Source organism: Aphis gossypii, chromosome 2, assembly GCF_020184175.1.
Source record: "Aphis gossypii isolate Hap1 chromosome 2, ASM2018417v2, whole genome shotgun sequence".
Lineage (NCBI taxonomy): Eukaryota > Metazoa > Arthropoda > Insecta > Hemiptera > Aphididae > Aphis > Aphis gossypii.
The window spans coordinates 64846142-64873243 of record NC_065531.1 but is presented as its reverse complement, the minus strand read 5'-3'; the positions used below and the strand labels follow the sequence as shown (position 1 = coordinate 64873243).

The window sequence follows — 27102 nt, the reverse complement described above, 5'->3', positions numbered from 1 at the left end:
TCGGGACGGATGGCCGAAAGGTATATGGCTATTGGAACGAGAACAACAACTCGGCCGAAGCGACCAAACAATAACGTGTGCGTGTGCGTGAAGCGACGACGATCATCCGTCCGGCGGCCGACGTCGACCTTGACGCACAAATCTCGATTTCTTCCCGTTGTGCGGCGGAAAAAATAAAAATCGAAACCGATGGAAATAAAAACAAAAGTGGTCTTACGACCTGTTACTCCGACGAGTGAATATTATTAAATAATAATAATAATAATAATAGTAATAATACGTGACACTGAACCGCGGGTGTAGAAAGTAGGTCTGTCCGTCGGTCACTCGTGTAGTGGCGGCGGGGTGGGGCGAGCGAAAAACCTGCCTCCGCTTCGGGTCCCGGTGACTGTGGTGGTGGCGGCGGCGACGGAACGCTACATAACCGGCGGACGACGACCAACGGGCAACACTCACGTCCAGTCCGATCTGCCGAGTACGCCAATTGCTGTTGTCGTCGTCGTCGTCGTCGTCGTTATACGTATCACTTGCACACCACCACAATCATGAGATCGACTTTGTTCGCGGTGTGCGCTATTGCGCTCTGCGCTCACTGTCTGGCCGCAGACGACAAGTCGGCCAAGAAGGAAGCCGTCGACGGCAAGACCCAAGGCAAGAGGAGCTTGTTCGACACCGGCTACGGTTTCGGCGGAGTGTCCGCTGACAGTTACGGACACGCCGACATCCTGTCCGCCGGTTACGGACACGGACTCGTCTCGGCCAGCGGTTACGGCGCCGGTTACGCCGACTTCGCCGGTCACGACGCGTACGCCGCACACTCGTACCAACATCACGTGCCAGTCAAGACCATCACCAAGAGCGTCGGTCTCCCATACCCCGTCGAGGTGGCCAAGCCATACCCATACCCAGTCAAGGTTGCCGTACCCGTGGACCGCCCTTACGCCGTAGACGTACCCCAGCCGTACGCCGTACACGTCGCCAAACCATACCCAGTCAAGGTTCCAGTACCTCACCCATACCCAGTCGTCAAGGAAGTGCCAGTGCCCGTCAAAGTACCAGTCGACCGTCCATACCCCGTACACGTTGACAAGCCATACCCAGTGTACGTCGAGAAGCAAGTGCCATACCCGGTAGAGAAGCACGTCCCAGTGCCCGTCAGCGTCCCAGTCGACCGCCCATACCCGGTGCACGTACCCGTCGAGAAGATCGTACCGTACCCAGTCGAGAAGGCCGTCCACTACCCGGTCAAGGTACCCGTCGACCGCCCATACCCGGTGCCAGTCGAGAAGCACATCCCATACCCAGTTGAGAGGGCCGTGCCATACCCCGTCGAGAAGCAAATCCCGTACCCAGTCAAAGTGCCCTACAAAGTGCCCGTCGCTGTTCCATACCCGGTCAAGGCGTACCAACCAGACCACTACGAACACCACGACTACCACCACAGCAGCTCCGGATACTAATCTGACTCCTTCGTAAGCAGCTAGTCACCATCACCATCGCCCTTCCCCCCACACATTACTACCCCTCGCCACCCCCCAAAGTTACCAGATATTAACTCGCGCCCAATTTATATGTATAATAATAAGATAATGCCATCATCCTTCTTTTTTTTTTCGTTGAGCCAAATCAAATTCGCCAGATCGAATAGGTCTGTAACGAGCTAACGCTATAATCAAAAAAAAAAATCAAGTCGCGAATCGTATCGATAATAATATTATTATTATATCATCATAGTGTTCGTGTTCAATATCTAATACCTACAATTCTTAGGGAGAAAAACGAAAAAACCAAAAAAAGATCTCGATAGTTTTCACCTCACAGTTGTATCAACTCTGTTGGGCCGTTGCAATATTATATTTTAATACGATTGATAGTTTAATTCGCACGCGACGTGAATGTAATAATATAACATTATATGAACGGACGTAATATCAGCGCGTGTTATTCGTTTAAGCTCAATATTATAATATGTATACATTATTTTTTTTTTTTTTTTTAATTACATTTTTTATTAATATACGTTATTTTTCTATGTTTAAAAATATGTAAAAATACAATACATTATATATAGAAATTGTGACGAATTTAATAAACCATATAATATACATGTGTAATATATAAATAAAATATTTTGTCTTAAAATATTCTAATTTTTGTTTTATGTATTTGAGTTTAGATTTAAAACGAAAATAATGATAAAAATATTTAGACTAAGAACGTGACGTATTTTTATTGCACAAGCGATCGTTCGTCGACTGTAAAATGGGGACAGAATCCGCAAAAGTGAAAAAACTCGTCCTACCTATTAATACGTTTTATGGTCGTTCCGGTTGAATATCGAACATTCGGCCGGTGGACAACACCCTTCAATTTAACCTATGATATCATCCAATCGACGATATGTAGTAATAATATTATGTTATAAGAACGGGTCATTATCATTGATAATAATATATGGTTACAAAATAAACTGGTCTATTAAATTCCATAATAGAATGATCAAATACACGTAAAATTGTATTTAATAATAATAAGGAGGCGGCTGTTGGATTCACGGACTCGACGAATTATTATAATTCTTGTTCACGACAAATTATACTCATACTATAAATTAAAATGATAAAAAACCATATGAAACATCGAATTAAACTTTTTACACACCTAAATATATTTTTAGTCTTTAATACAATATAACGGTTTGAAAATTTCGATAATATATATATTTAATTTGGTAAGAGTCGTAAGATCATTATTGATAACCATGAATAAATTTTTTCATACTCTTATTATAAGTCGGCTTAACTTTGTAGCATGACTCTGATACTCACAATATTAATTTAAAATACACACATATGAAAATAAATATATTAAAACAAATCTTTTTAAAAGCATTTTCTCCTTTGACTAAATATGTTATAAAACTACGAAAATAATAATATAATATTTATAATGATAATAATGAAGAAATTGTTTCGTTTGAAACGTAAGTTCCTATATTCAAACACTCACAACGACATTAATCATTATAAATGGATTCATTTGCATATAGACCTACAACATATTATATTATTATTATTTAGTTTTCGAGGGGAGGACGGCAAAGAAGATCAACCGAGTTATAATTTCATTTCCAGCCAGCTTTCGATTTCGTCGCTAGCCAAACGGTTGTGTAATAGTATTATGTTTAAGTCGAAATCCCGTCACAGGATTTATCCTTCTCGTGTACGCCATACATATGTATCTATCTATATATATTATATGCATACATATATATCGTAGAAGTTTTTAATGACATAAAGTCGTCTGCTCGTACGATATCGTTGTACATAAAGACGCGATCATATTATTACTCCTCCCTCATAACACAATAACATAATATTATGTGAATCGTGAATGATGGTCGTCTCGTGTGTGTGTGTGTGTGTGTGTGTGTGTGTGTGTGTGTATAAATGTGCTAGTTGACAAACCGACTTAGTGCTGAAATAAACGTCTAATAGATTTTAAAACATTTCGGGTCATTGTAATATTATTAATACTTCACGTACATACGTTTAAATGTTGTGATATTATTTGTATTAACTTTGTGCAATATAATTTATAAACAAAAAATGCTCATGTTAGGGGTGAACGTGTCTAGAAACGATACATGTAAATCGACGTAAACGCCAAAACAAACGGAAAACAATAACAAAACTTAATGGAAGTTTGACTAATATCACTAACACGCAATATTGTCGGTAAAATTCTCAGCTAGTCTTACGTGTATATTATAATGTAAAAATTGATTGTGAAAGGCAGCATTAAAAGACTCGATAAGTGTTCTTACATACAATATTTTATAGTTTAGTATCAAAAAGTAGTTTGCAATCGGTTGTTGGTGGATTCTAACAGTAGTTTTGAAAAACCAAATTGAGGAAACTAAAATTAACATCTACCATATTTGTAAATTGCAACACGCCGCAAAAACCGGTGCATCACTTCAATAAATGAAATAGGTAGTAGCGTGTTAATCTGAATTTTACTTTCTTAATATTTATTATGACCTCAAAGGTGTATATTTCATATTCTAAAAATCCATCACTCGCTTTAAACTCGTCGTACTACATTTTTGAACGAGTTCACCGAAATCGACTACCAAAGTTTGTTTTTATTTATCATATTATGTTATACGCAGTTAAATTATTTTATTATAACATTAATTTGACATATTAAATTTATAATTGTTACGTAAATTGAACACAACAACTGGTGATGTAAACGACTCGATTACAATTTTACCACCTACAATTTGTTGTATTGAAGAATGAAGGGCCCCTTAGAATTACCGGGTCCACGACGGCTGCTGACAACCACCCTTAAACTAATTACTGTAAAACTACCCCTAATTGGGATACAGGTATATACCGCTAAACTATGACTTATCTTGCACGTATGAATATCCATACGTACGTGTATAACTAATGGCTAATAATAAATTCCGCAAAATTAAATAATTAACCCATCTATAATACTTTCACACAAATCCGCAGCAACACAGCTATTATTATATTGCTACTACTGTACATTGTTTAATAGTTACGTTGTTTGACCTAAATATGAATACCACCTTACATGTTCAATACTTGAGACTAATTAAACAATCGCAACTCATTTTGTAACATCAAATAATAATAATATACCCAAAATGATTATTTTAGCCTTCAATAGGTTAGGTTAGGTTATATATATGTATAATATATTATAATTGTTAAATTACAAACGTAAAAATGTAACGTCTGGCATCTAAATAATTTAGAATATTCGAAGTAAGTTGAATATTATAATACATACAAATAAAACTAATTTATTGATAGCAACATACTATACTTCAACATTGTTGAGACCATATATAAATATAATTGAAAAAGAAATGCAATTTATGTAAATTATCAAAAATATTATTTTGTATGAAAAACTCAATAACAATTAAAAAAAAAAAACAACGAAATTATTCAAAAGATCAAAGGAAAAAAATTATCTATAATTGATATAATTGATACCCTGATTTATTTGTTACCATGTGACGCAAGAGCAAAAAGCAACTTACTACTCAATAGTATACAGTATACAAAAAAAAAATTACATATCAATATCAAGCGTTCATTTTCTACAGTATTAACAAATATAAAAACACTCATGAACTCTCTCTTAACACAAGAAAAACTAGGTACTCTTTATGATTGCTGGCAATTAACCATAATGTTACACAACAATAAATTTATATTTAAAAAACTATTAATGAATTTATAAAATAAAACAAGCAAAATACGTTTTGTAGTTTTAATCTAATTAAAAATATCTTTTTTTTTTTTATTGTAAGGATTGTATTAGTTAAATTGGCCCACAAAGTAAAAAATTGACAGGAGCTCTATTTTAATTAATCAGCTGTCAGTGATTGGCAGGTCATAGAAAATTTAAAAACGACTTTTTTGATATATAAAAAATAAATTGAAAAAAGTGAATGTAGTTTCTTAAGGCGGAAACGACGTTTTTAGTCTAATAAATAACTAAATAACTATTTAGTCGATGGAATTAAACTACTTTTGCTTCAAGATGGGAATAGGTAATGAAGATGATATGTATTAGATCAAATACATAATTCAAATATTCGACTAGTGGGAGAGGCAACCTATACTGGTAGGCGGCAGCGGTCCACTACAAAAGCGCCAGATACTCACAATCGACCAACATTCACATTCAGTTAGGTCTGCGATCAACACATAGACACGATGAAAATAATATTGTTTTCTGCGTGTGCATTCGCACTATGCACCAACATTTTGACTGCAGAACAGTCTGATAAGAATATCGTAAAAACAGACGACTCACAGTCCAAGAGAAGCGTATCCGAATTCGACTACGGATATGGAGGCTCTGAAGCAGCGAGCGGTGGCTACGGACACGAATACTTCAATGCCGGACACGCTAACATCGGTGGAGATTACGCATACGGTGGTCACCAACAATCGTCATATCAACACTATGTACCCGTCAAAACCATAACCAAAAATGTGCCACAACCGTACCCCGTGGAAGTAGCAAAACCGTATCCATACCCAGTCAAGGTGGCCGTTCCAGTTGACAAGCCTTACACCGTAGAAGTACCAAAACCGTACGCTGTACACGTCGAGAAACCGTACCCCGTCAAAGTTCCAGTGCCCCATCCATACCCCGTTGTCAAGGAAGTGCACGTACCCTACAAAGTGCCCGTCGATCGCCCATACCCCGTGCACGTAGATAAACCGTACCCGGTGTACGTCGAGAAGCAAGTGCCATACCCGGTCGAGAAACAAGTGCACGTGCCAGTCAACGTTCCGGTCGACCGTCCATACCCAGTTCACGTACCCGTCGAAAAGATCGTACCATACCCAGTCGAGAAGCCAGTCCACTACCCGGTCAAGGTTCCAGTCGAACGTCCGTACCCCGTGCCCGTGGTGAAGAGTATCCCTTACCCGGTCGAAAAGGAAGTTCCATATCCGGTGTACAAGACGATCCCGTATCCAATCAAAGTGCCGGTCAAAGTCGCCGTCCCAGTTCCGTACCCAGTCAAGACATACCAGCCCGAACACTACGAACACCAAGGACATCATGAAGAACACGATTACCATCACGGTAGCAGCGGATATTAAACTAACTAATTTCTTGATCTAGTCACACTACGCCTAAGTGCAAATATTTACTATTTTTTTTTTATTTTAATTAAATGTTTTTTCTTTGTAATGTAATGGAAACGTTAAGAACATTTTTATCATGATTTTTCTAGCAAAAAGTGAAAAGATCTCCATAGTTCTATCGGTAATATCATTACTGATGGAGTAGTGAAATACTTTACAGTTTATATACCATAACTATATTAATAATACTGTATACACATTACACACTATACACGATACAATAGTGTAATTGTTTGGGTATTATTTATATAATCCCATTTTAAATAATATATATATACATATATAAATTCTATCCTTTTATCTATGTATATTACAAATATATAAAAGTACATCAATGTATATTGTATAACGTTCTATTGTTATTCAAAATATAAATAAACATGTTTCACTTATATTGTTGTACGGTATTTTATTTTACATCGGTAACGCATGTATCTAAAATCTTATCAAAGCTATTGAAACAAAATATAGACTTTGGTGAGTACTGCAGTGGTCTGTTTAGTTGTTTGTACTTACTTTACATTGACGGACATTATCATTGTTTGATACCTATTTTTCGTATAAAAAAAAAATGCTCCGGAATTTTTAATTTATATTCGATTTGGCAATAAAATTTCTAAACGATATTTAGACAATTTATTATTTTATATAATTATTATTATGTTATAAACTGATAAGGTATTGGTAGTTATCAAAACCTACTTTAACTAATCCTATAATGTTTTTTTTTTTTTTTATAATTATTTGTAATATTATAATCCTTAATAATAAAATTGATGCTTTAAAAACGTAATTAACAATAACACTACATCGGGGTGACTAGATCGAGACGGGAGCTGCGCACTCGGCTGCAACAATCCATACTATATTATGTGTCTAATTCACATGTAATCACACAAACATATTTTATGTAGTTATTCACTGATGCGTATAGAAATAAAATAACGTTATACAATTATGCAGTTTAGATAAAATAAAACATTTTCATCACACCGACAGCAATCTTTGACCCGATTAAATTTTTCATATCGTCTCGGCGTTGATGTTTAAGTCACGTACCTACATAAATAACCAAAGTTGCGTCTATAGCTCAGAAATTAAACAAATTAAACTAAATCATACCAATAAGATAAAATATTTCTTGACATTGAGACCAATATGTTTTAATTTTCACGTTACTCATTTTTAGTTACATAAAGCTTTTCTACAAAAGAAATATATAAAAATATAGTACTACTATATGCATTAACGACAGTACTTCCATACGTCATATTATGATATTGTATACACACGAACTTAATCGAAATTGAAACTTTAATCCAAGAAAGTTTTCAAACGTACATCGACCACACGGGTTTTTGAAAAGAAAAATAGAGAACAGCCCTAACCTGAGTGCGGATGGAACTATTCACACTATATTTGTTGACACAAATCCCGATCGCCTTACTTTCTTAAATCCTAGTGGTTCCTATATCTTGTGAGTTGTGGGCAATAATATATAGCGAAACGACTTAAAAATGAAACCTATACGTGTTTCATATAAACTACGTTGGTATTATCAATAAAGAACAGATGTAGTTAAAGCAGTAAAATAAACATCTTTAGTATAGAAAAAAAAAACATTAAAATACACGGATAAATCGTCAAAAATCAACTTTTTTCTTACATAAAAAATGTTGATAAAATCATAATGAGTACTGAAAAATAATTTATTCAATAATAAGAATAATATTGATATTCTATGAGTATCAGAGATTTTTATTAGTAAAATAAGTTTTTAATTTTCGATGACTATAATTATATTATGGATACACAAATTATTAATTATATAATATCTAATCAATGTAATTATTCCTTTGATCATTAAACAAATCGAAATTGAAACACAAATAGTATTAAATATAAGCCAATGGGGAGCCACTACTATAAGTGACTTTCTTACCCCGACCCCTTGATTACTTATCACTAGGGCTTGGTTTTTACAGCATTATAAGCAAACAAAAAAAGTACACGATAGTTTTAAAAAAGCAAAAAAAGAAGCATACTTGTTTTTTGTTTTTTTAATATGGCCAAAATTAACATGGGCTAGTTATAACAATGAATAAAAAAATTTTAAGTTTAAATTTAAATTTATAAAAAAAGAATTAACTACCACTTATCTGCCTAGGTATTCAGTAGTTAAACTTACTCTATTGTCCGACAGAATACTAAAAATATTTTTAAATGTAGAAAACGAACTGTCTAAATCCACTGAAGTGATCAGTGCATACTTCATATAAGAATTTTCAAATTACGATACTAAATCTTAAATTTTGAAATGGTCGATACCTATCGATGTTAAAGGCATACTAACCGTATAGGTTATGGGTTATGTATAATGCAGGCTATATGTAAATCGATAATTTCTTCGTTTAATGAATTTAACAAACAAGCCGATAACGAAAACAATAATAATCCAATATTGACATTCTGGGTTTTTACATTTCTTATTATTTTTTTTTATTATTAATATAATAGCATAATGATCATTAAAAAAATGCCCAGCTGAAATAATTGAAAAAAATCAATAAATAAGCAAAAAAAAAAAATCATTTACATAAAAAAAGCAAAAATAAATTGGTTTATTTGGAATCCGATTGATTTGAAACAAATTTATAAATAAAAATTAGATTTATATCTCATATTATATAAAAAATAAGCGTATGCTTTTAAATTTGAACCCTACTTATCAATTAACCATGTGCACTATCAAATTTGTTATTATGAGCCTTGTTTATCGTACAATCTGTAAAATTATCTTAATTTAAATAAATTTTAAAATTTTATGTAAGTCAGTATCTAACTGATATTCGAGAAGAATTTTTAAAAGTTAAATGTAATTAAATTTATATAGAAATCAACAATAAAAATTAAAATCAATTTAAAGAATAACTACATTAGAATAATACAATAGTTTTTCTCAATATTAAAAATTGATAAAAAAAGTTTTTTTTATGTCTATTATAGTTTAAAAAAAAAATTAATTGTTTAAATAATTTAATCATTTGTTTTGTGTAGATTAAATAAAATGTTGATGATATTGGGAAAACAATTTTAAATAAAAACTATATATTTCACTTACATGTTATGTATGAATATAATATGTGAAAAAATAAAAAAATGTATGATAAATAATGAAATATTAAACAAAAATAGCATACATATTATTATTACAGTAAAGATATATATTGTATAATTACATGTAACACATAGAATAAATATTTAATTGGATGTAAAAAATATTATAACATTAATTTTAAACTTAACAATAAGAAATACATATATTATATATATATAATAATATAAAATTTAAAAACTAAGGTGCTAAATGTATTTAATGTTATATATTAATATATAGGTCTACTAATAATTATTACACTGATTGAATAAAATAAATAAATATATGACGATAATTAGCGTTTTGTTTTCTGTTTATACTTCATTTTTAAATAATAGTTGTTTAAATTTTACCACAAAATATTCACAATATTATTAAGATATTTAATACTTTGATTTAAATTCTAAGTAGACTGTGCAAAAATAAACGTAAATCTGCATCGAATAGCTATAATTCAAGCGTTTAAGCCAATCTGATTAAATAATAATATAACACAAACAAAATATGAATAACATATTATCTGAGTATCATTAATTTTAGAGAATTTTAGTCTGTTAAACGTGTCTGTTGGGTTATATATTAATAGATAATAAAACAACTTTTAGCCACAACGTGGAAATATGTTATGAGGATGATATTTTAATAGTTGAAATACGTAACTCAGACATTCAACGAGTGGGAGCGATAACCCGGTTTTGGCACTCCCGGAAGGAGCACCAACGGTTTACTACAAAAGTGCCTGTTGCCGACAATTGAGCACCATTCACATTCAGTTCGGTCTACGGCAGGTTCGACAACGATTAAAACACGAACACACAAACACGATGAAAGTAATATTGTTTTCGGCGTGCGCATTCGCGTTGTGCGCCTACATTTTAGCAGCAGAAGATTCAGCTGAGAAAGCAAAATCAGATGATAACCAATCCAAGAGAAGCGTATCTGAATTTGAATACGGACACGGCGGTTCTGAAATTGCGAGCAGCAGCTACGGACACGGAGACTTCAGTGCCGGATACGGAGACTTTAGTGCTGGACACAATGGTTACAGTTCAGGATATGCAAACATCGGTGGAGATTACGCATACGGTGGTCACCAACAACCGTCATATCAACACCATGTACCCGTCAAAACCATAACCAAAAATGTGCCACAACCGTACCCCGTGGAAGTAGCAAAACCATACCCATACCCAGTTAAGGTAGCCGTTCCAGTTGACAAGCCGTACACCGTGGAAGTACCAAAACCGTACGCTGTGCACGTCGAGAAACCGTACCCCGTCAAAGTTCCAGTGCCCCATCCATACCCCGTTGTCAAGGAAGTGCACGTACCCTACAAAGTGCCCGTCGATCGCCCATACCCCGTGCACGTAGATAAACCGTACCCGGTGTACGTCGAGAAGCAAGTGCCATACCCGGTCGAGAAACAAGTGCACGTGCCAGTCAATGTTCCGGTCGACCGTCCATACCCAGTTCACGTACCCGTCGAAAAGATCGTACCATACCCAGTCGAGAAGCCAGTCCACTACCCGGTCAAGGTTCCAGTTGAACGTCCGTACCCCGTGCCCGTGGTGAAGAGTATCCCTTACCCGGTTGAAAAGGAAGTTCCATATCCGGTGTACAAGACGATCCCGTATCCAATCAAAGTGCCGGTCAAAGTCGCCGTTCCAGTTCCGTACCCGGTCAAGACATACCAGCCCGAACACTACGAACACCAAGAACATTATGAAGAACACGATTACCATCACGGTAACAGCGAATATTAAGCTAACTTATATTTGAATCTAGTCATATTCGAGCTCAAATTTGCTGTTTACATTTATTGTACAGAGCATAAATCATACTCAAATATTGTAATTATATGAACAATTAAGACAATGTTTATTTTACAGTAAGTAAGTATTTTATGATCGAGTCGTATAATGATAATTTGTTAAATGTTATTTTCTCTGAATTGAAAAGATCTCGATAGTTGAGTCGTCACAATATTATTATACTAAACCAAATATGTAATGATATACTTATAGAATAATATTTGCGTGACAAAAAAATTTAACTATAAAAGTTTTAATAAAATTGTGTTTATATTTTTTTTATACATAAAAATTATATTATGTTTGTTTAAAAATGATATACTATATTCTGTTTTTTATACTCTTTTTTATATTATATTATATGTTTAATAAAAAGAATTATTTTTATACTTTGTTTCATATTTTCATTAAATTCTGTATATTATAATTATTTATCGAAATGGCGTAAGTAACTAATAAAACCCACTACTAAGTAAACTTCTACGTAAGTGGAAATTCATTTAAAGTTATTATGATTGGTTGATTGGTTTTTAGTAGAATTTGTATAAGTAGGTACTGCAGACTTAAAATAATATCGTACTTATTACTATTGATAATGAACTCAGCCTTTGATATTTATATTATTTTAGAAATTTCTTGCTCAAAATACATTATAGTTTATCGTTAATCTTTAAATAAATTGTCTTAATAACATAGATATTTGAAAAATTAATAGGACTAATAATATACTAATAATCTAGTATAAGTATGTAAATATATTATCAGTTAAATATATTTTATGTAAATAATATGATGTTATTAACAATTTTGCTCCCTGATAATATATAAAATTATAAAGATCATAAACTATTAAATTATGCTTAGAACATTAAGTCAACAACAAACATTTTATACTTAGATTATTAGAAAAATCAAAATTCGGTTTAATAGTGTACATTTTTTTCACAATATAATAATTTATAATTAAAAGTATTAAATGTTATCAAATAAAAAAGAACAGTAATAGGATATATTTTTTACATAAATAATTACAAAAAGAATATTAATTATTCGTTATATTATTTATTTTGCATACTGGCAACAATATATAAATAACATACTGCATAGATACCTAATTAAATTTTTTTTTAACGTATTTATTGTAAACAATGGACTTATAATTTCTATAATTTTACAATTAAATATTATAATTTAGGTCTACAAAATAAATTAGGTAATAATACTCGTACTTTTAAATGGAATAGATTAAAAAATAAAACATACATTTTTTTCTATTTAGAGTATAGGAATATTTTTGAATAATTTGTATGTTTTTAAATATTTTATTCTTGATTAAATTGTTTCTAGTTCATCTGAAGCTACTGAAAATATATTTATATTTTTTTTTCAATTTGAGATGTTATTAAACTAACAGAGAGTATTTAAAAAAAAAAACAACTAAATCAAGAAATTATAAATATGATTATATTAAAAACTAAACTTTTACTTTTAATTGTTGTAATATTTGCGCATAACTATTATATTAATATTATTCTTTTTAGAATAGATTTTAGTTTCGACTAGTGATTAAAATTTTGTTAACAACTCCAATAAAGCCATGATTATTTTAGATCTAAGCGAAACAGGGATTATCTTTTTACGATTTAGTTGCTTTTGTTGGAATTAAACACTTTTAGCTTCACTACGATTATTATTGTAACAAAACTGGCACTTTATGGAAGCAACGATTTATTAATAAAAAACAAAAAACATTGAAATAACGAAAAGTGAAATAAGGGTTTCCATTAAAAATAGAAAGTTTTGTAACAAAAATGTCTGTTCACGTTCAACTTTTCGAATGATTCATCGAAACGTGAACATTTATTATAATTCATATTATACACCATAAATGATGATTATTTTAATAATAAACACTAATTTAATTTTAACAATTTTTGAAATATAGATTTTTTTACATAAATTTAAATCATTAAAATACAATATTATTTCCATTCGGATGATTTTGTTTTTATATTTTTAATCATTATCATTTTTCCCCATAAGTTTCTAGTTTTTTTAATCACTGTGGCTTTTTATTTTTACTTTCATTTTCCGACGAAGAATATTTTTCTGAGAATTTAGATCCATAAAAATCTCATTTTTAACGAGTAGTTCATTACTGATAAGTGATAACTAATAAGTGTTTAAAGTTTTGATGAGTGAAGTAACAGACTGACATTTTACGAGTTATCACTTTGCCAATTCACTCCACACATCATAGCTTTAAATACTAATAACTTATTTATAACTCGTATTCAATTATATTACATCAACATTTTGAAAAAAATCTACACCTTCAGAATATAGTGCTATATTATGGTTTCTTTCAAAATCTTTAGTATACCCACATGTGTTATCTCTGTCTTGTAACATACTTAAAATACTGTTTTGCGCGGGATGATTTTACTTCCTTGATATTGATATCAGAATTACCAAAACTATAAATCACGTTGGAAAGAATTTTACCGATGTCGTAATTTTAATAATAATAATAATTAAATAAAAAAAACATTTAGTTCCCAAGCCGATAACATTAACTGTTGTCATCATGTTATCAAAAAAATCAAAACGCTACGACACAGATAAAGCTTTTCTCAATGCGATTTATAATTTGTATAATTCTTATATAAATATCGAGAGAATAAAGTCATCCCACTCAAAACAGTTTTTAACTATGTTACGCATGTAGAAGACAGAGACAACACACGCGAGTGTGGTTTCCTCTTAATAAACTATTATTTCATGATACGAACACTTTTTTTTAATGTTAATGGGGACTTTAATTTTTTGAGACCATTAGTGTTTATTGTTAAAATAATCACCCTGTATGTATATGGTTTTAAAACGATGAAAAATATTTGTATCTCTAAACTCTTTGTAGGTATATATGTTACACCATATTATTATAATATGCACAGTCGACAAAACTATTTTCCAGAAAAACGACGAGTAACAAACACGCGTTAAAAATAATTTTTCTCCTAAATCACGAAATTCTCGGTAAATCATTTTCTTCGAGTTTCCAACTTGCACATGGAGGGGGTGTTCCGTGTAATGGATTACAGTCGTTTCCTCGGACCATTTATTTGGACGTATAGGTGCGGCGTTTCCAGGTCTGAATTTCACAAAAACCATGGCTCCAGTTAAATTACTCTTCATACAAAACGATGTAATGTGTGTATCAGTTTAAATATATATATATATATTGTCTATTATTATCTAACAGCTATTGCTTTTCGAAAATCCATTCTTATCGGAATCTATAAGACACCCGCAATCGGTAGGTACGTATATATTTGTTTCGTACAGAATTCCATTTGTATTCATTAGTGAGTTAGTTATACTTATACTTCGTAATCGAATGGGCTCGAATACGTTTAAAAAAAAAAAAAACTTGAAACAGTTGAAATCATTGCGTTTACGTTTTGCGGTAAATTATATAATACGATTATCATTTTTATAAAATCACAAAAAATATGAAAAGCTCTAGTAATCGTGTTATCATATAACTGTAACCTAGTTATATTAAATTTAATTAATGACGACGTAACCATCATAACCAGTTTTAAAATAAATGTATCATAAAATATAAAAAAATATATAATTAGTATTATATTTTAATCTAAAAACTCACCAACTACAATCGAAAATATTAAAAGTTCAAAACTGTTGTAACTTGAGCTGGTGACTATTTGAATGCAAAATAAATAATGATATTAAAACATTTTAATATTATTATTAAACTATGTTAGTTTCAGAAAAAAAAAGTAAAAATGCTATTACATTTTATGATTCCAAACAATCTAATTGAACCGACAGATGTATTGTACAACGGGAAGTACCAAGATACTGTATAACTTTATAATTAATATGAAGGATATATAGCAATGAAACGCGCACTGTAGTTCTTCGGTGGACGTTTAAGTGCAGTATTTATTTAAAATTTGAGTGTCCGATCATCAAAAAGAACAAAATAAACACAACATAAGATAGATTAAATAATTTTTATTTTTTACTCGTTATAAAAATAAATAAAAAAATTATTTTATTATTAGAAATAAAACATATAATTAATATCAGAATCAAATCAATGTTATATAACTATATATAAGTAGTAAGTACTAAAATAAAAAAATAAACGCATATACAATTCATATTCAATACCAGTTGATATATTATATTTAAGTTTAGGATACTAAAGAGTATATAATAGTGTATATATATATATATATATATAAAATAATAATAATAAACATTTACAATTTTAAATTCAAATATATTTTGTAGAATACAATTCAGACAAATTGTTTTTTTAGATCTTTCTATAATATTATTACCATTCATAATTACAGAGTTTTAACTTATACACAAATTTCATAAGTATCCTATACAGTAATATGATCTAATTATATAATTTTATAGTGAGTATTCTATATTTTAATATATAATTATGATGTACTATCATAATATTATTATTTCCTATACCTATTACTATAATATAATATAATACATCAGAATTATAGTTTAGAAATATCATATGTAATTGATACGAATAACTTTTCTATACTATGGCATATATTTATTTATTAATTTCATATTTTTAAATTTATTTTTAGTAACCACAGTGCAAAACAAGAAGTTATTATTATGTATTTAAATTTTATGTCCGGCCTCACATCAAATATTAATATGGCTAATGATTCTATATTTAGCTCCAACAACCGGTTTCACATATCGAGTTATGCGAGGATTAATTTGATCAGAATTTATAGGAAGATGTTTTTTTTTTTATATATATAAAAATTGCATTTATGGTATTTGCGGAATGGAATGAAAACAAATTACGTAAACTTAAAATGTACACACGAACATGTTCTCGTATGCAAATAAAGCCCACAAATAAAATGTTAACATTATAAAATAATAAATTTATTTTATTTCACACCTGAAACGAAAGTACTCTTTTATCTTCCAACACCCACCCATACGACATGGATATTATCTTGAACCGGCAATATATGAGTGATATGCGTATTATTGTTATGCTACAACTTCGCATAAAACAATCGACTTTATCATTTATTTCTACTATAAAATAAAAACGATCGATTATAAATGTTCGCATTTTCTGTTCATCTCGGATTCATATCAACATAATATTATATATTATTATGTCCACTTTTTCACGTCATAATATGTAATAATATTATATTATGAAATTATGCCACTACAATACTGCATATATTTTTAATTTATTGTACACGAGTAAACGAGTTTATTTCCCGTACATATCCGTCAGCCCATTTGCATTTCTGATCGCATTTCCGCGCTCATTTTTTCTATTATAATAAAGGTATACCCACAGGTAGTTATGTAGTTTTGTTTATGACTATATCAGATAAAATTATTATAATATTAATTTCGATATCGTTAAATCGTGCGTCCCGTACACCTATATTCACATGATACATTTTCCCCGTGTACGCTGTAGGTAATAATATATGTTTCCCTTTAATCGGGTGTTTTCATCAGATAAACTAGTATAAATGGATTTCCATCCATTCCTACCAATACAAAAACAAAAACTGAGCATTTACACTAGTGCAGCGTATTCTACGGTATCGAAATGTCTATATGTGTCGTATGCGAACCAATTTATTATAATACCTTTGTAATTTACGTCAGTTTCAACATTTTTGCTGAGAGTGACATTTTCAGCGCTCTCCGTCTACCACCATACAAATATAGATAGTATGCTTGTGGAAATCTTGTGTGAAAGGGATGAGAGAGCATAATATTTAGCTTTTAACTCAGCTTCGAATAATTATTGCTCACATTATTATTCACCATAATCGATATAAACGATTAAAAACTTGTTATATTAAATTTAAAAATCGAAAACACGAGCTTCTATCGACGAGGACTGGTACCTATACTGTATAATATTTAGCGAACATTTTTTTTCCATTAGGTATACATTTGTCATTTCTGACAAGTTCCATACCATGTTTTCGAAACTGTATACAACTTTGTGTTAGGATTAGGAATAAAATAAAAATATGTACTTTCGCATGTTACAATATAACACGCTAATATTGTAGCGACGACTGAAAACCGGACGCCAAAGCCACATAGGTCCTTCACCCGGAGAATTGTCGTCGCGGACCATGCACGTGCCTGTGCAATCATGTGCCGGAGTAGCGCATCGTTCTAATTAATTTATTATGCGTAGTGAAAGATATTGTACATAAGCACATCATAATATTATCGTTTTTTAATCAATCACATGTAACACGTTATATTACATGAGATGAAAAAATAAACTAACTCGAATAACGGAATAAATCATATTTAAATTAAATATGCACAACGCGATGAAGATATAGGATAATAATAACTATTGTTTATATTTAAATTTATAAATAAATATTTTATATGTATATGTATACAATATACATACATTTCATATAAAAATTGTATAGCTCTTCTCAGTTGCAAGCTGGTACTACCACGAAAATGATCTATATAGATTCACTTTTGAGCCAAACATGGTTTTAAAACCGTCGTGTACTTCTAATATCATATTATAATAATTTATGTGTTAATAAATATTAAAGACTAAAGTGTTCACATAATATAGAAGATCGTATTATAGAGAAAAAAAAATTTAAAACAGTGTATAGTTGTGTATTTGTATTTTATCCATAACCACCAGCTTATATATACACAGGAGGATCAGAGATACCAAATTCGCGTCAAATGGTGGCAAATAAAACTGTATTATTCTACTAGAAATGCATACCAGTATAAATAGTGAGCCGTATTTTTGTAAAAAAAAAAATACTCAAGAATCACTGATAGATTTTTGAGGTAAACAGTCAATTATTGGTGAACATTTATGCATAGAAATGAAATTTTATTTCTTGTCTTGAGCCTAAGAATTATAGATCCGACATTACGTTCGAGTATAATGAGATTGAATGCATAAAAGAGTATAAACATAATATCATACCTACATGTTCACCTATATTTTAATCGAGTGATAAATTTGTGCCTTATACTTAACATATTGTACTTCAATAATTATTTAACTATTAAAATAACTATGGTTACAACATTGTTATATTTCATATAACCTTTAGGCTTAAATCAAACAAAAAATATGAATTAAAATAAACCTTCGTAAAATGAAAAAGAAAGAAAGGTAAAAAAAAAAATAATAAAAATTCGTTCAAAATGTATGTTATACATTCCTAGCTATTAAGTTATTATCATATGTTTTTAAGTACCAAATGCTTAGGTATGTATAGAAAATAATTTTCTATGCATACAAAAGTGGTTGTTTTCCAGTGCCAAGATACTAAATTTATATTATGTACAGTTAAAATAATAGTGTGTTTTTACTCATTTGAATTCATTCATCCATATTTTCTTTGTATATGGTTATTATACTACCATTATAATATTATGAACTATATTAAAAAATGTATTCAACTGAATAACGTGTAATCTAACAAAGGAAATAATGTGAACTTACATACATAAAAAGTATTTTTATTTTATTTTTTATAGCCACATGATTAACCTTCATTAGGTCCGTACAAATGCGCTTGTAACTAAAACCCGATATCTAGTCTAAGATAATATTTTATCCAAACTAATTAAATTCTATAAGCTAATGTAAATATTGTCTTTAAAACAAACGTCCAATAACACATGTAATATGTATCATAAAATTAATAGATAACTATACGGCACTATAATATATATTTGACCTGGGAGTAAAATGTATACAAACATTTGCAGAATTGACATATTATAAAATGTTTAAAAGCAATATATTAATATATGAATACTATGTATATTAATATACAAGACTAAAATAGTCTCAAATATCATAGCAGTAAAAAAAAAATAAAGAAATAGAAGCTATTGCTTCCTGAATGTATAATATTCCCGTTAATTCATATTCACTACGTCAAATAAAAAAATAATAAAATTATAGTATCGTATTATTAACGATTTTAATAAATAAAAAAAATTATACATTTGACACATAGAAAATTAATGTATTGATATTTAAATTAAGCACCTCCGTTATCGTTTCGATGAATTTTTTTCCTATACTTTCGTTCAATGCATCCATGCATAATACATATAATATTTCTGTTTATGTACTTTTTTTTTTTGCAATGACATTATAAAAACGAGTATTTGATAATAATACGGATAAAATATTAAAATAAACATTTAGTCTATTACTGGATTATAAATATATATTAAAAAAAAAAAAAAATCAAACCAGTACCACAGTAGAAAGTATTTTTGACATATCTTATGTGGGGGCAATGTGTAGGAAACAATTTCTTTTTGGAAGATACTCTCTCAAACGTTACTACAAAAGCTAGTGAAACGGAAGAACGATCATCAGTCGATCAGTTCAAATCGAATAAAGATGAACGTAGTAATATTTTTAGTATGTGGACTATGCGCCTTCGTTGCTGGCCAACACATAATCGATAAAAGTGGCACTGGAAAAAGAAGTACGTACGATACCGATAATGGCCAACAAGCAGAACTCGAAGAAGGAACACCTGAACAAGAAGAATATGACCAAAACGCTTACGGAAAGGGAGTGACACTAGATCAAGGAACGCTGGAACACGACCAAGGAACGCCCGTACAAGCAGTGGCAATAGATCAAGGAACGCAAAACCAAGACGCTTATGGACAGACAGCGAACTTAAACCAAGTTACAAATGATCAAACCATACACAGTCAAGAATCGTACGGTTTGCCAAATGGTAAAGTCCAAGAGGTGCAAGGTGAGAATCTATTGGAAGTACCCACAAAAATCGAATACCAGACGATCGAAAAGGAGGTGGTCCAACCATACCCGGTCGAGGTGGAGAAACGTGTACCATACCCAGTAAAGGTTGAAGTTCCCGTCGATCGCCCTTATCCATTGCATGTACCCAAGCCGTATCCGGTGCAAGTAGAAAAACCGGTCCCATACGAAGTCAAAGTCAACGTACCACAACCGTACACTGTCTACAAGCACATCCCTTTTGAAGTCAAGGTACCAATCGACAAACCATACGCCGTCCACGTACCCGTTCCGTACGCAGTGCCCGTCCAGAAGTTGGTCCCATACGAAGTCGTCAAGCACGTACCTTACCCCATCAGCATGTTCGTTGACCGACCGTACACCGTGCTTGTGCCATACGAGAAGCACGTACCATACACGGTGGAGAGGCCGATTCCCTACCCAGTCAGCGTGCCTGTCGACAAGCCATACCAGGTGGTCGTAGAGAAGCGAGTACCGTTTACTGTGAACAAACCTGTCCCGTATATCGTGCACAAACCAGTTCCATACCAGATTAAGGTTCCACAGAGAATTGAAGTCCCAGTACCATACCCGGCTGGTACTCAAACTGAAAAATCCTTTACGTACAATTCATGGAGACCAATTCACCAACTTTCCGACAACAAACCAAAACACAATCTCTACCAAAGTGAAAACCATAGTGGACTTAAATTGAATTAATACTATTAAGTGAAAACCTAACTTAACCTAACTAATAATTTGTTATTTTTGCTGTTTAGAATATATATATAGAGCTTTTCGTAAATAATATAATATTTTATGTAAATATATACAATTTTTTATATTTTTTAATGCAAATGTTGTTATTTAGCCATCTCTATACCAGTCGAAATCAAAGTGCTTTCGCTATATACTATACATAAACTATTATCTATAATGATTCATTCTCCAGTAGTAATTGGATTCTAATAGTGGTTTTATTTCTTGTGCATTACAGACCAAACAGAAATAGACGTACCTAATATGTTAATATATTAGAATTTAGTAAACAAATAATAATATAATATGGTCTTCAACGTATTGAGTAAATGATTTGAGTTTACTATTTGTTGCACATAGAGTACGAAAACTTTGAAAACAGAACGTTTTGTTTGTACAAAATATTACAATAAACTAAATACTTGAGAGAATATGAACAATTCGTATACGAATAATATGCGTAGGTACGTTTTATACTTTTTATTTAAAAAAATACATACTTAAGTTTAAAAAGCATTTATAACTCGAGTAGGCCGAATGGAAATATATGAAAAACATCGTGCACTTATTCGACGTTAGTTTTTTACATCCTCGTTTTTTAACTTTATTTCCATTACGGCTTTATTTTTTACTTTCACTGGTTTTATAAACTAAATAAATATTTATTCGGTAAAATATAATGAATAACATAATATGTTATAAATTATTAGTTTGTATTGATTAAATTCATATTATAAAACAAAGAGACAATCCATACATATAATGTTAAGCATTGGCAATAAAATACGCTGTACGCATGTACCTATATAGTAAAGGATATATGTACAAGTACTTATTAATAAGCTAGTTTTCGGATAAAAATACATGTTTTATGTTTTATATCCGACCTGTTTAAATTCTATCGACATGGGAATAAATTTATATTCAAATAACGTATGTTTTTTCTGACTTCTCGCTCGATGTTGTAAGTTAATTGATTTTTTTTTTTAACTCATTCGATATACCTAATCGTATTATACAAACGATTTAAAATATTATTTCTATACGTATTGTATATATTTTAAATATTTTATACATATTATAACAGGTTAAAATACGTCGGAATCAAAATTATTACAACCACCGAATGAAACCTTTTCGTATCATTTTTCATTAGATACTACTATGGTTGAATGCTATGAGAAAGAGGGATTTATCCGCTGTCCGCTAATTGAAAAAAGGTTATATTAGCCGTATAAGGAAATGTCCATCATTGAAAGGGTTTATATTATACAACTCATACATAACACGTGGACAATACAAGGGGTATCTGTAATGTGTGCTTTGTCATAGAATATGAAACCGTGCAATGTATAAAATAATATTATGTCTACTGTGGTAAAAAATAGCATAATCAAAAAATAACGCTTTTATTTAATATCATTGTGTTTATAAAGTTAAAAGTTTCAAAATAATAACCATATTTTATCATTAATATCTTTAATCATGGGCTAAAATTAACAAAATAAAAATTAAGATTTAGACTGCAGCTATTAAATACAAAAAATGTTCATATAATATTTGCATCACGTTGTGTTGAAATTAATTTTATTTGAGAGTTTAATTTTTATCCAAATAGGTATATAAATACCTATGGATTAGGTTAGGTTACACATACGTCATACATAAATTCAAAATATATTTTATACAACGGTACTTTGATACTAAAATATAATGATATGAGTATACGCGACTCGTTTATTCTGAAGAAATTGAATAAACATTAAATATGTTTTTTTTAAAACTGTAAATAATCAATTTAAAATAGAAATTAATAAAAAATACAAAGCATAGTAAATATTATAGACAAGATAAACTAATAACTAGTTGTAAATCATATATTCACCACATCTTTTTATGTAGATTTTTTAGCAAAAAGTTTTAATCGTTATAGTTTCACATTTATAATATATTAATGTTATCCTATTTTTATTTGATTATTATAACACCAATTATAATTTATGTTCACTGTTCAATTCTATACATTATTTTATTTGCATTTTCAAATATTATACAAATTTAGTTATTTAAATCAATATAATAACTTTTAAAATTACCGATAACTGATAAATGACGATGATTTTTGGAAAGTTTTTGATAACTTAACCAAATAATTATGTTTATTATTTATAAAACAATAACTATTAATACTATGAACTTTAAAGAATAAAATATTATAACCACATACTTTAAAGATATTAATCCCTATTAGCTCTCATTAAAACTTTTGGAGACTAAGCCAACTCAAGCCTTTCCCGATTTCTACATAATAATATTATGTCTATTACATATTAATTTTCGACGTAAAATTAATTCAATAATTTTGTTTTATTTAATTTTCAATTATTAACTATAATATAGTTTATACATAATAATTTCACCATTTGATGCTATCTATGAAATAGTTATCGTTTGTGTAAAACAACATAAATTAAACATTAACATTTCATGAATGAAATAGAAATTTAACATTTCATTTTCATAAATCATGATTGAATAAAATATATTAGTATACATTTAATATTAATTGATACTATAAGAATATATAATAATTATCCTGCTTTAATCAGAAGGTAATACTACTTTGTTTTAAAATAAATGTATACTATAATTAAAAAAATTGACGTGTAAAATGTTCTGAACACTATCATGAATATGAAAGTAACTTTGACTACTCTATACAATTACAGCGTAAAGTAAAAATTAAAAATTATTATTAAAGTGGAATAATTTAATTATAGTTAATCAGCAATTGTACATAAGTAATAATATACCAAAATATTACATTATATACTAATTTCATATTTGTTTTTAATTGAACAGTTATAACGATTAACATTAAAAAAATGTTTTATTAAAAACATAGAGACCTATTTACGAACTATCATAGATATCTTTCGAGCGTAATTTATTATAAATTATAACAATATAAATAATAATGTAAAATACCAATTTAGACTTTCATAACAAACGGTGTGATAGTAAAGAATCCTACTAGTGCGTAGGCAGTTGATGATGTAGTGCTATATAATACATAATATGTATATAGCAACAAAACAACAACATAAGTTACATACACTATTATTAAGTGTGATAATTATACGAACGTTTTTCATATCACGCACTAATTAAGTTCGTAGGTATAAAAATATCATTTATCCTAAAATGCGTTATGACATTACTATTATAGTCTTATTATGCGACAATTCGTCGAGATTAGAAAGTAGATTAGTGCGGGAAAATTCTGAGGAGGGGTCATTTTTACTACAGAGTACTCCTAGTTGGTCAGCGGTTAATTGTTAGATCACACAATACACACTACAAAAAGCCAAGCACGCGGAGAAACAGACATCAGTTGATCTTTTCGTTCACATTAGATCTATTCTAACCTAACCCATTGATGAGGACTAAGTAAAATTCTTTGCAACGATGGTAGTAATATTGTTGCAAATTACGTGTGTCATCGGGCTGTGCGCTTTCGTCGTAGGCGGAGCAGAGCTGCAGACCGACAAGACCGAGGAGACCGTTGCGGCGACAACGACAAATACAACAGTGCCAGCAGTGACAATAAACGACAACGGAAAAGAACATGGCAAAAGAGGCGTATTTGACACTGGTTACGGTTACGCTGCAACTAGTTACAGTAATGTAGTAAACGGTCAACACTTCCAGCACGGACATGAGCAGAAAGTGATTCTCTCCAAGACGATCATCCGGGAGGTGGCCCAACCTTACCCGGTCGAGGTCGAGAAACGGGTACCATACCCGGTAAAGGTCGAAGTGCCCGTTGACCGCCCTTACCCAGTGCACGTTCCTAAGCCATATCCGGTGCACGTCGACAAGCCTGTCCCGTACGAAGTTAAAGTCAACGTGCCGCAACCATACACAGTCTATAAGCATGTCCCATATGAAGTTAAGATACCCGTCGACAAGCCATATACAGTGCACATACCACAACCGTACACGGTTTACGTCGAGAAGCGAGTACCTTATGAAGTCGTCAAGCACGTCCCATATCCCGTCAAGGTGTTCGTCGATAAACCGTATACCGTGAAAGTGCCAGTCGACAAACACGTCCCTTACACAGTTGAAAAGCCCGTACCCTATCCGGTTAAAGTACCAGTAGACCGTCCATACCAGGTAACCGTCGAGAAGCACGTGCCGTATACCGTCGACAAACCGGTGCCTTATCCAGTCGAAAAACATGTGCCGTATCCAGTCAAAGTTCCAGTAAAAGTCCATGTCCCGGTACCTTACGAAGTAAAAAGCCACGAACAAAAATTCTTTGATCAAACTCAACGTAAAGAAGAAGTAGAACAACAGCAACAGCAGTACGAGTCTGAAGATCAACAGCAACAACAACAATATGAACCCGAAGAGCAATCTCAACCTCAACAATTCAAGCCGGAAGTGCAATCACAACCACAACAATACGTACCCGAAGAACAATCTCAACCAGAAGTACAAACACAAACACAACAATATGAACATGAAGTACAATCTCAACAACAACAATATGAGCAAGAAGTACAATCACAACAACAACAAGAATACGAAAACGAGGAAAAGTTGCAACCACAACTGCAGTACGTACATGCAATAAAATCACAGCAACAACGACAATACGAATACGAAAAACAGTCACAAAAACAAGATGATCGCGATGAACAAGCACAACAACCTGACGAACACTCGGAACAAACGCAGCAAGGTGAACCAGAGAACATCGATTATCAATAGAAATTTTATTAATTTTTTGTTACTAGTCACAAATTATAACCACATTATAATTTTGTGGTTAGGTTAGGTTTTGTGTTATGATTACCGAAACTTAAAGTATTCGACCATATACTTACATCGGTTGATAACGAACATTATGTACATAACTATGTAATGAAATCAAATAAAGACTTATTTTATACTACATTCTGTTTTTTTGTAACTTTGAAATTATTATGGAAAACATCTTATCCTGTAAACGTTAAAGCTCAATCATAATACCTGTGTTACTCCTACTATTTGTACACAACTAAAAGAGAACATTTTTCTACACAAATTAATTTAAAACCTATATTAAACTATTTTAAACAATTTGTTTAACTTAGAAGCTTTGAGTAATATTAGAGTTGTTATACTTTAAGATAAATTATCTATAGCTTTGCATTGGTGTCTATATATAGTTTTGGGCAGTATATTTTAAACATTAACTAAAACTCATTAATCATAATAATATAATTTAATTAATAAATTATAATTTATTTACCAACATCGTTTAATTTTAAAATTTAAATGAACTCATATTGTGACTTTCCTGTGTAAATAAAAGGTATTATTGATAGGTATTATACTATTATAAAATTCATTTGTATAATATAAAAAAGTAAATAATAATTTCAAAATATTTACTCATATAAAAATATCAATAATATTAACCATATACTTTTAACTATTTGTAAAATTCAAATATTATTATTTCTTATAAACGAATAAATAAATAATTTATTAATTTAATATAATTTGCGCTTATATAAATAATAACGATAATAAAGTCTTATATATTTATTTACAAAAACTAGGGTCAAGAATATATATGTCTATTTTGCCTATTATCTACAGTTTATAATTTGATGAGTGCCTTTATTATTTTATCTGTTTTTTCTACCTATATATGATATATTCATGTATTTGTGTTAGTAAAAATATTTTTTATGAATTTTTAATAATTAATATAATTATATTTAAAGTAATTTCGTGAAT

General features: G+C 30.7%; 3 protein-coding genes across 3 annotated transcripts; all 3 read left to right on the top strand.

Moving 5' to 3' along the window:
- The first annotated feature begins 433 nt into the window (after positions 1-433).
- LOC114122431 (titin-like) lies at positions 434-7105 on the top strand. The gene is made up of 2 exons (XM_050200228.1): positions 434-1457; positions 5745-7105. The coding sequence occupies exons 1-2, from the start codon at positions 546-548 to the stop codon at positions 6666-6668; spliced, it is 1836 nt and encodes a 611-aa protein (XP_050056185.1). The 5' UTR covers positions 434-545; the 3' UTR covers positions 6669-7105.
- Positions 7106-10618: 3513 nt separating this feature from the next.
- Positions 10619-12070, top strand: LOC126550082 (tetra-peptide repeat homeobox protein 1-like). Its single transcript, XM_050200997.1, has one exon. It carries the CDS (start codon positions 10695-10697, stop codon positions 11631-11633), a length of 939 nt encoding a protein of 312 aa, XP_050056954.1. The 5' UTR covers positions 10619-10694; the 3' UTR covers positions 11634-12070.
- An 8053-nt stretch (positions 12071-20123) lies between these two features.
- Positions 20124-26269, top strand: LOC114127264 (titin-like). Its single transcript, XM_027991449.2, has 2 exons — positions 20124-21265; positions 24758-26269. The coding sequence occupies exons 1-2, from the start codon at positions 20176-20178 to the stop codon at positions 26083-26085; spliced, it is 2418 nt and encodes an 805-aa protein (XP_027847250.2). The 5' UTR covers positions 20124-20175; the 3' UTR covers positions 26086-26269.
- Positions 26270-27102: the final 833 nt, after the last annotated feature.

What these genes read in the sequence shown, in the direction of transcription:
- LOC126550082 (XM_050200997.1), top strand. Translation starts at nt 10,695, where the DNA reads ATGAAAGTAATATTGTTTTCGGCGTGCGCATTCGCGTTGTGCGCCTAC.
- LOC114122431 (XM_050200228.1), top strand. Translation starts at nt 546, where the DNA reads ATGAGATCGACTTTGTTCGCGGTGTGCGCTATTGCGCTCTGCGCTCAC. An exon ending in ACCACAGCAGCTCCGGATAC is followed by an intron (nt 1,458 to 5,744) that starts TAATCTGACTCC and finishes ACATTCAGTTAG; the next exon opens with GTCTGCGATCAACACATAGA.
- LOC114127264 (XM_027991449.2), top strand. Translation starts at nt 20,176, where the DNA reads ATGAACGTAGTAATATTTTTAGTATGTGGACTATGCGCCTTCGTTGCT. An exon ending in TAGTGGACTTAAATTGAATT is followed by an intron (nt 21,266 to 24,757) that starts AATACTATTAAG and finishes ATGAGGACTAAG; the next exon opens with TAAAATTCTTTGCAACGATG.